The sequence below is a fragment of the Onychostoma macrolepis genome, chromosome 03, assembly GCF_012432095.1.
Source record: "Onychostoma macrolepis isolate SWU-2019 chromosome 03, ASM1243209v1, whole genome shotgun sequence".
Taxonomy (NCBI): domain Eukaryota; kingdom Metazoa; phylum Chordata; class Actinopteri; order Cypriniformes; family Cyprinidae; genus Onychostoma; species Onychostoma macrolepis.
Window position 1 is genome coordinate 46,790,603 of NC_081157.1, and position 11,161 is coordinate 46,801,763.

General features: G+C 35.6%; 1 protein-coding gene across 1 annotated transcript; it reads right to left on the bottom strand.

The window, feature by feature from the left end:
- Positions 1–5,481: 5,481 nt before the first annotated feature.
- Positions 5,482–10,880, bottom strand: LOC131536374 (interferon-induced very large GTPase 1-like). Its single transcript, XM_058769260.1, has 2 exons — positions 10,795–10,880; positions 5,482–7,597 (listed from the first exon to the last, which is right to left on the bottom strand). The coding sequence occupies exons 1-2, from the start codon at positions 10,814–10,816 to the stop codon at positions 6,540–6,542; spliced, it is 1,080 nt and encodes a 359-aa protein (XP_058625243.1). The 5' UTR covers positions 10,817–10,880; the 3' UTR covers positions 5,482–6,539.
- Positions 10,881–11,161: the final 281 nt, after the last annotated feature.

The window sequence follows — 11,161 nt, forward strand, 5'->3', positions numbered from 1 at the left end:
ATCATGTCTGTGTTCAAAACTGTGAGTGACAGTTAAGGGGTTAAGGCTAAAAAATTGTGTGAAAGCCACATTTACACTTCATGAAAACAAGCTAGCAGAACCTCTATGGACCTTGAATCATTATGTTTAAAAGGGAGGTATAATTGGGTGTCATCAGCGTATAGGTGGAATGATAATCCATATTTGGAAAAGATGGAACCCAATGGCAGTAAGTATAAGGAGAACAATGTTGGTGCCAGAATAGATCCCTGCGGAAGAAAGATGTGCGTTTGAAGAAGTGTGTTTTCCAATGCAGACAGAGAACATCCTATTAGTTAAAAAAGAGTGGAACCAATTCAAAACGGTACCCTGAATGTCTAAAAGACTTTCCAGACGGGAGATAAGAATAGAATGATCAACCATGTCAAATGCTGAGCTGAGATCTAAAAGGACCAGAGCTACAGCACTTCCATTATCTGTAGCCAGCATGATGTCATTAGTAACTTTCAGTAGAGCAGATACTGTATAGTTTTCTAAATCCAGACTGGAAAATATCATATAATGAATTAGAATCTAGAAAAGAGTGTAGTTGAGTGAATACAACCTTTTCCAAGATTTTTGAGATAAAAGGGAGATTAGAAATTGGTCTAAAATTACCTAAATCAGACACATCAAGATTTGGTTTCTTCAAAAGAGGAGTAACAGAAGCATGTTTTAGGCAGTCAGGGCCAGTACTCAAACACATATTCATAAAAAAACAGGAGATCAGGCCCTATACAATTTGCTTAAAGTGTGATGGAATACTATCATACGAACAAAAAGTAGGTTTCAGATGATTAATAATGTCTTTACAGGCTTGAAGGGAAATGAAAGTAAACATGCTCCAAGTAGAAGAGTGCCTGGTTATTTCAGAGGAAATATGAAGAGCTGCCGATGATTGTGGTCTTGACCTTGCTATCTTCTCGACAAAAAAGGCTGCAAAGTTTTCACATAAGAAATCAGACACATCAGGGAAAACATCAACAGCTGGATTTAAAACAGCATCTGTAGTTGAAAATAAAACTCTTTATGGTGATTTTTTTAAATAGTCTCTGAAAGAAATTTAAATTTTGATGACTTGACAGCTTTCTGAAAAATAGAAAGGGACTCTCTTAGAATGTCATAGGACACCTGCAGCCTGTCCTTACGCCATTTGCATTCTGCTCGTCTGCAGTTTCGTCGGAGTGAGCAAATAGAGTCATTGAACCAAGGAGCAGATTTTTTGATGGAACGCTTAATCTTCAGAGGAGCAATGTTGTTGACAATAATCAAGCAGGTGTTATTAAAAAGATTAAAATATGCATTAATGTCAAAGCTTTCTACAGACCAATTTGTAACTGACAAATCATGATAATGATCTGAAATAACAGATAATGATCTGAAATATCATCACTCTGCTGCAAAATTTCAACGCCACTGACATCAATTCCATGTGACAGTATTAAACCTAGAGTATGATTTTGACAATGAGTAGGTCCTGACACGTGTTGATTAACACCAATAGAGTTTAGAATGTCTATAAATTCTGATCCCAACAAATCTTTTTCATTATCAACATGGATATTAAAATCACCAACGATTAGGACTTTATCTGCTGTCAGCACTAACTCAGATAGAAAATCAGCAAATTCATTAATAAAGTCTGTATGGTGCCCTGGTGGCCTGTAGCCAGTACAAACATCACAAAGGATTTATCACTAACACTTGTTTCTTTGGATAACGTTATATGAAGCACCATTACTTTGAACGAATTATACTTGAAACCTGACCTCTGAGAGATACTGAAAATATTGCTATAAATTGTAGCGACACCTCCCCCTTTACCTTTTGGATGTGGTTCATGTTTGTAACAGTAATCTTGGGGTGTAGACTCGTTTAAAGTAATGTAATCATCTTGTTTTAGCCAGGTTTCTGTAAAACAAAGCACATCTAGTTTATGGTCAGTGATCATATCATTTACAAAAAGTGCTTTTGTAGAAAGGGATCTAATATTCAATAAGCCAAGCTTTATCATGTGTTTATCTGTATTATATCTTTTTTTTATTCGTTGAACATCAATTAAATTGTTACTATTACTTTGGTTTGGACGTTTTCTGTATTTTCTAGTTTGGGGAACAGACACAGTCTCTATTGTGTGATATCTAGGTGAAAAAGTTTCTATGTGCTGAGAATTAACTGACTTCTGTGACATGAGGCGGCTAGCAGACGATCGGTTTAGCCAGTCTGTCTGCTTCCTGACCTGGGCCCCAGTTAGTCAAGTACAAACTCTAAGACTATGTGCCATATTTCTAGAGAGAAGAGCGGCACCACCCCAGGAGGGATGAACACCATCTCTTTTCAACAGGTCAGACCTCAGGTGCTTAAGCACTATTCTTTCAACATCATCTTTGTGTTCTTAGTCTCAACACTCTCATAGTAATGAGGGCTCAAGCCATCAAGGTGCAAGGTCTTCAGTAGTGTCCTCACTGCTGGACAAAATCAAGATGGCCCTTGCTAAGTTGAATTTGGACCCTTCTGTGTTGGGTCCTTCAAATCTGTTGGCTTATACGATTACATGGCTAGAGGACTTCCAGGTACCTAGCTGTCCTAACTTTACCGAAGTGGTCTTCGCTGCATTTTGTTCAGCCCTTCGTTAATCCATGCCTGATCAAACAGTGTGCACACTGGTGGCAATAGCTAACCTCTCAGCTACATCATTGCAGAGTTATTACAGTTAACAATTGGCTTGTTGACACACTCAAGCTATTGTCTTCAGTTCTCTCACAGACCCTCAGTGAGCACCCAGATTCTTCCTATGGTGATCCAGGAACTCTGTCAGGGATCCAAAACCTGTTGGAGAAGGGTGCAATAGAGCCAATAGACCCCCACATCCACCCTGGGAGATTCCACTCAAAATATTTTCTTCTCTGGAAGAAAGATGGGAGCTTCAAGCCCATCCTGGACCTCAGGTGCTTAAGCATTTTCCTTTCAGTATTTTACATATTATAGATGTCAAACATGCGACTGAATGTGGTTCACCCTTGTGGATTTGAAGGATGCATATTTTCATATTCCCATTGCCCCACATCACAGAAGGTTCCTTCAGTTCATGTTTCAGGGCAGGACATATCAGTTCAAAGTCCTTCCATTCAGCTATTTTCTTTCTCCCATCGTATGTTAAGGTGACACTGGAACTGCTTCAACAAGAAGGTGTGCTGGTCCTTCCATACTTGGACGATTAGCTGCCAACAACACATAGCATCTGTTACATCATGTTGCTGCATTGGGATTGAGGGTAATCTTGTACTTCACATTTACATTTCATATAACAAACATAAATTGAGTATTTATCATGAACATTTCTTTCCTTGTTGCCAGTATGAGAGCAGCTTAAGTTTGTGGGTGGAGTCGGTCACTTTACAGAGAAAACTAACCTGCTTCATATTCTGTTACTGTTTTCATTTTATTTCATATTTTAAAAACCATAGATTGTGTTGAAGTCATTGTTATTTGGTGCTGAAGAAATGTAAAATCTGGGTACCCCATTAAATCTAGTGAACCTTACATATTAATGGATTTTTTTTTCTCATTTAATCTTCCATATGATGGCTGATGTGCTTGATGATCATGTATCATTAACGAATGCATTGTGTTCTTCATCAGGAAAGAGGAGGAGGACATGATGCTGGCCATTGTGATCCAGAAGATAGGTGAGAAATGATTCTCGTTCCCTCGCAGTTCTTTAGCAGGACTGTAGTTTCTCTAGACATCTAGACACAGACAAACAGATGAAACAAAAAATGCAACAAGGACTTTAAATGCCTTCAGATGATCAAAACGTCTAGCTGTTGCTCTGAAAACATCAGTAGCAGCAACAAACACCTGAAGGACAGAAAAAGCGTGTAGATGCTTATTAAAAATATAAAGGTAAAAACATCCACAAGGACAAACTTAACTATTTAATAAAAAGTTACGCTTTTAAAATGGTGTTACACTCTTGGGTTGTTTTTAGACTAGTTACTGTTTAAATATAGGGCTAAGTGGGCTAAACTTAATGTGGACTGATATTTCATTCTTGTATACAGTGCTGTGTAAAATAAAATTAAAGCACAGCAACAACAACTTCATAGATAAAATAAACCACAGAAGAAATGCACCAATCTGTTGTGCAGAGAACCACCGAGTCCTGAAGAAGCCCACTGTAAAAAGTGATAAGTTGACTTAACTTAAAAAAATTGAGGAAACCCGTTGCCTTAAAATTATTAAGTAAATAATTTGACAATTCACTTAACTTATTTTTTTAATTATCATTTACTTAAAAATTTTAAGGCAACAGGTTTCCTAAATTTTTTTAAGTTAAGTCAACTTATCACTTTTTTGCAGTGACCCAGCAGCTGGTAACACAGAAAACAACAACACTGTGGAAATAGCTCAAAAACGACACAACAGACTCAACCCAACACTTGTAGAGCGTCCAGCTTTTTACTAAGGCTGAAAGCTTGAGTTTGTTGGGTCATTTTTTGAGTTATTTTTACAGTGTTGAGCAGTTTTGTGTAACCCACTATGGCGTTAATTTCACTGACAGTAAAAATAATGCACCTCCTCACAAATTTGCCCAATCTGCTAGTTTATAGTGACCCACTGCTGGTTTGCCAAACTGGATACAACTGGATCGGTTTGTCATTGATGATTTTGTCCTGGAAGAAAACGAACTATCTACTGTCTACCAAGCATTGCAGGTCGAGTGAAAGATGAGATGTGGCCATATTGAAGTATTATCTCTGGTTATGCAAGTGTTGTGTCAACAGCCATGATGCATCCCAAGACTCCTGATAACAACAGTTAAAATTCAATGCCACTGCCTTACTTACAGTGTGAACATCTTTGGTGATGGGAAGTTAAACTTTAATATTTGAAAGAGGAGATGTAAAGCTGTTTTTGGCATTGCTTAGCAAGTATCTTGTATCATCTTCAGTGTCACATTCCGATGGTCCCTTCCAGCAGATGGACAGCTGAGACAAGGTAAGCACTACCAGTCCTTCTTATTCATAGTTTTTGCCCATGTGATGTCAAATGTCACTGAACTTGTAATTTGTGCATGAACGCGCTCCTATTAGTAAAATCTGAGATAAATTGTATAGTTCAGTTTTTGTTATTTTACATTGGCCACTTAACATGACAAACTACACAATAAATGAATTTCATAGTTTCTAAACTTGAACTCAAGCAGAGAGTTTTCAGACTGCTGCTTGCACTTGATCCATGAAGGTCATGCGAGCCTGTTTCAGTGTTCATTCTGTTCATCTGTTGACCTGCATGCAGTTTTTGTCCAGAATGTCAATAGGCAAGAGGACAAATGTGTTATTTTTGTAAGTTTTGATTTATTATTACTAAAAGTTACAGTTTGTACAAGCAAATGTATATATTGGTAATGGTAACAGAATTGTGTAATTTTTTTTGTAATATGTATCATCATTGTTCAATCTTTACTCAAGAGTTTTAGAAGATTATTTTTATTTTTATTTTTTTTTTTGTGATGGGCATTTCATATGATCAAATTTGGCAGAAGAGTTCATGCACTCAAATTTCACAGCGGGAAATTTCAGAGCTTAATTTTTCTGTGTGATACCTTTGTTTGCCTATTGATTATGGGGACAGAAAAAAGACAGACAAAAGCTGACCATTTGTGGACCGACAGATGAACTGCTATAGTGATCTTCACAATGATGGTATTTTTGTCAAAACAACAATAATAATATAGAAAAGTATCTGTGAGATGACACCACAGAAAGTGTCAGTTATTGATAGTGTCTTTATTATTGATATTTATTGAGATATTGATAGTTATTGAAAGTGTCAGTGTCCTGAGTTGAGCTTTAAAAACTAGTGTGCCTCCCCACATTTACATATTCACACTCATATATGTTCACAATCATACAGTAAATGCCATTGAAATTTTGGGTCCCACTTTATATTAGGTGGCCTTAACTACTGTGTATTTACATTTAAATTAATAATTTGGTACAATGCACTTATTGTGTACATACATGTTTTTACATTGTACTTATATTTTTAAAAATAGCTATACGTAGTTACATCTGTAATTAATATCTGTAATTACATTTATATTTACACTGTTGACCCGTCCCTTACACCTTAACCCACCCTTAAACCTACCCAGACCACCAAACCTGTCCCTAACCTACCCGTATAACACCTCAATAGCAGCACAAGTGTTTTGCAATACAATATGACCACATTAAGTACATTGTACTTATTTTTTGATGTAACTACATAGTAGTTAAAGCCACCTAATATAAAGTGTGACCAAATTTTGTGTTTACAATTATGTTCTGAAGTTTATTTCACAGATGCTTGTATGAGGAATTGAATCTTGTCTTTTAACCTCTTGTATCCATTGTATTCACTGAGCCGTTGATGAGTTCAGAGCCTCAGTGATGTGTAACAGAAACTAATTTTCTAGCTGTGATCTGAGGAGAATCTAAGAGGAGATATAAGAATCTCGTTCTTCATCCTCTCCATTAAATGTACTGGTCCAAACTCTCAATAGCATCCTGTTTTGAGTATTTTCTCCATTCATCTGGGATCTTACCATTCCCCTCAAATGTTTTATTGTAGTATGTTTCTAGATCTTCCTGGAATCTGCACACAAACCACTTCCAGTAAGGAAGTTCAGAGAGATCAGCAGTGATGCTCCACTGGGCATAAACTCCTCCTGCTCTTCTGTATTCTTTCCAGAGGACTGCATCATCCAAGTCAATGGGATAAAAAGATTGATCACTTGCTACTGATGATGTGCAGATATTAATAGACACATTTGTAGTTCCTCTATAAAAACACCCATCGATTCCATTAATATGGTGAAAAGGAACACTGTGATCTCCATGATGGTTTTCTATGGTGTTGGTGCAGATGGCTTTACAGAACGGACACTGAACCCAACAACACTGACAGAAGTGATCAATCAGAAGCTCATCTGGCCTGTCTTTATTGTCCAGATTTAGTGAAAATGTCTTTGTGTTGAATCTACTGCTGATCTCAGACATTATAGCAGGAAGTTCTTTTATTACAGCATCTTCTAGGAGGTTGAAATCATCAACATCATCATGTTTGACTCCACTGAGGTCTTTTTCAGAGAAGATCAGCTCATCTGAGAGCTGCTGTGTGAAACTCTTCAACCACAAACCAACATCTCCACTGTTGACTTGAACATGTTCAGTAGATTCATGTGCTGCTTTCATGATCTTCTGCTGCAGGAGTTTAATGTTCTCCTTCATCTTGGGTAAAACACGGACACTGAACTTATCAGTGATGTACCGACTGACTTCATCTCTGATGAAACTCTTGAAGTGATCTCTGGGATTATGAATGTAGATCATGTATTTGTCAAAATCTTCCTCTTCTGCCAGTGTCTTCAGGATGTGTTTCTCCAGATTTGATCTGTTTCCATTCAGTGATTCACAGTTTGATATCATTTCATTTGCCAGATCTCTGGCAATCTTCTTGTAGACACTCTGCTCAATAGGCTCTTTAAGTTTCTGACAGATGATCTTGCCAAAAATAGCAACAGAGTTGTTGCCTTGAAGAGATAAACAGAATTTTGTTAATTTTAACTTTCACTGAATATGTAGTAAATTGTTTTGCAAGTTCATATGTTGATATCATCCATGAGCTGATGAACCCATCCCTTTATAAATATATTGGACTTTCAGTAGAACAAAGGAATGAATAGTGAAAACAATTTGTAACATTCTGAATGTTTTGCATATGGTTTGACATCTTAGGTCAAACAGTCAGAGCTTAATAGATTTAGAGTATTACATACATTTCAAGTTCTAAAATTATTATTATACATATGAAATGTATATTCCCCATACAGAGTGCCGTGAAAGGGAGTTTGATGTATAAATGTATGAAATATTCTAATTATAAAAGTACCAGAGGAATATACAGTACCTTGTTCACAGCAGCACAATCTTTGATTTTTAACGGGAATGAAAGTGAGGCTGTGAGGGATAGACATGCATCTCTTCAGTGGGTTATACTGCTATTTCATGTGGGTTTTTTTTTATTGTTCTGCTGATGAAACACTGCAAAAGTATATTTCCAAGAAATTTAGCAGAATTCCAAACAACTCCAGACAACATGAGCTGTGAAAAATCTAGTTATCTAGGAGCTTTATACAACTTCTTACAGTGGATGCAATTGAAAACAGTAAATCTATCTTTCACAGCCTTGCATTCATTCCTATCATGGCAGTGCTCTGAATAAGGTCTATATTCGCCAATATATGCTTTGTGACAGAGAGAATAATATTCTGAGTAATTTGGTTGGACATCTTAGCTGTGGGAGTTTAATGGATTTAGAATATTACATTCAGGTTTCCAAATGGGGTCTTGTGCTATGAAAGGGGTATTTATTTATGAGCAGCTCACTATTAGAATGTCATAACATCATCAAATTATGATTATTATTATTATTATTTCTTAATGCCTTGTGCTATACAAAGGACATGTATTTATGTATATAAGTTGGTTTGGCTCAAAACATGAAATCTGCATTGAGTTTCATGGTATGAATAAACTAAATAATAATAAACTAATTTTGCTCATGAAGTCTGACTGTAGTGGCTACAGAAGCATGAAACAGCATTTAACAACTTCAGAGCTTATGATGGGTATGTGGTAATATAATTTATATATTTTTTATTTATTAAAAAAATATTCTGATAAAAAATAATATAATTAAAATTACTATTTAAGTAATTACAATGTGTAACTACAATGTGCTTTATTTATTTATATTTATTTATTTGCAATTAACTGTGCCATATAATGTGAGTAACGTAATCAGTTTTTTTTTTTTTTCAAGTAAAGAAGTAAAGTAACCCATTACTTCTAAATTTACAAGAAAATATCTTAGGTACTTAAAATAAAAAATCAATAACGCAGGTCATTTCATTTTCCCATTTATTCATCTGCATCTCTCCTGTCCCTGTGTTGAGAGAAATTGGGAGTGAGGTGCAGAGGCGCTTTCTTCAGCCTGAGGCTTATTCATTTCACTTTTGGTGTGAAAGAGCCTTCACAGTTGCCAAAAATACAACTTTTGGGTTTTTTGTTATTAAAAGTAAATAAGCAAGCCCAGGCCAGGTGACGAAAAATAGCGCAAAAGTTTCCATAAAGTAATGCAATGAACACACTGTGTCGGATTTGCTTCTGTTCACGGTTCTGTGACAAAAGCATAAGTGTAACTAATCTAAACACGTTTTAGTGCTGTTTTAGTCTCATACAGGTATATACATTTTATACAGAAAACATAAAGGTGCTGTATGTATTAAATATATACCAGTATCTTCCATTATTCTTGTAATGTTTCTTTCCGTGTTGTCAGGCTGAGTGCAGTATTATTATTATTATTTTTTTCTTTTGCATCTGAACAGGAAGGTACTATAAAAGTTCAAGCTATACGGTTCCTGTGTGAATGAGCCATAATGTGGAACAACAGCAAAGAAAGCAGCAGCTGACCATAAAGATTTGAAACAACAAAAATACACAGAATAAAATCTGTCTTTTAGAGAATCTTCATTATGTTAACTGATGAATCTCTTGAATAAATGAGACCTCTTTTATTTCAACGGTTTCCTACAAAATAACAACTAGAGTTTTTTTTGTTTTGTTTTGTTTTGTTTTTGTTTGTTTTTTAAGTGCTCTTGTCATGGTTTTAAGGGGTTTAAAGAATTGGGGCTGCTAATTAAAAAAAAAAAAAAGTTTCCAAAATTTCTCAGTATGAATTAATACAGAATACTGGCCTAATTCAGGTCTTTGGTATGGTTTTTGACCCATTCTTTTTCTCTCAGTTCATTGATGGCTGTGTTGAGGTGTCCAGCTGTACTTATTTTCTATTTGAGTTCAAGTCGTGCATGTGGCATGTTCAGTTTTGGTCATACCAGTAATGAAATTGTGTTCAGGACTAATTGTTTTGTTTGTTTTATTAGGGTTTCTTCTCTCTCTATAATTTTCAGGAATGCAGTAAAATAATGCATATGTTCCTCCTCAACCCTGAGAATTAGTAAACCGCACAATCAGTATCTTGCTCTTCTTGCTGGTGGACATTTTTGTGGGGGCTGGAAATGAAAAGGAAAAACAGCACACAAAACCTGATGTGCAACTAAACTTACTTCATTACTTTTGTGTTGATTGTATTGTATTGTTTATTTGTTTAGTTATTAATTTATTGATTAACATGACATTAATTGGAGAAGCCTTTCTAAAAATCTAAAGTAAAATATGAGCAAATTTGCTGACAGCATTAGTCGAACATATTGTTACGGTTGGTTCATCAGTTTATCAGTCATATAAAATAAAAAATGTATTAAACTGTTCTGAGTCTAATATTTATTTCCTCATTAAACACAGTCATATAAATAATCCTAAATAATTGAACAGAAGGATTTGTAAGATTCAAAGCAGTTTAACAGACGTGATACTGAACTTGTGCAGTTCTAAATGAATCATGTTCACACTTAAACTACATGCTACATTTGTATTAAGAGATCATAAACCAAACGCTCCACGTCAGCATATTTATGTACTGCTCAGCACAGATTTATTGCTGATATGGTTCCGTGACAAAGATTGGTAAACGAAACTGACTGATGTTACTGCAGCACATATTGCATTTATAATAAAACACAAGTAAACTCATTATTTAGTATTGTATCTCTCACATTTAGCATATAATGCACATAAAGAAAGTATTAATAAGGAAATAAGATACCTGTTTGCCAAGGTCCCATCATGTTTATATGTTTCTTTGTTTATCGTCAGCAAGAAAGCAGAAAGAAGATTGCAAGTGGAGTCACAGTCACATTATAAAGACAACTGTTTCTGTTTGTCTGGTCTGACAACATTCGGTGCAGGTAAAAGTTCAAGCTACAGTTCCTGTGAGAATGAGGCAGAATGTGAATAAATGACAGAAAACAGCATATTGTACCATTTACTGTACATCATAATGATCAGTGAGGTCAACCAACCTCACATAGTCAGTCCAGTGTGTTTACCTCATCATAAGGCAATTACTTTTCATTAAACCAGAAAACAGCAGGGGCACAATTAAGTGTCACACAAATTTATTTATTTTTTTA

Bases quoted from the DNA above. Each gene is read 5' to 3' on its own strand.
- LOC131536374 (XM_058769260.1), bottom strand. From the start codon at position 10,816: ATGATGGGACCTTGGCAAACAG. The intron at 7,598-10,794 runs GTATCTTATTTC...TATCTCTTCAAG, and splicing joins GATGGGACCTTGGCAAACAG to GCAACAACTCTGTTGCTATT.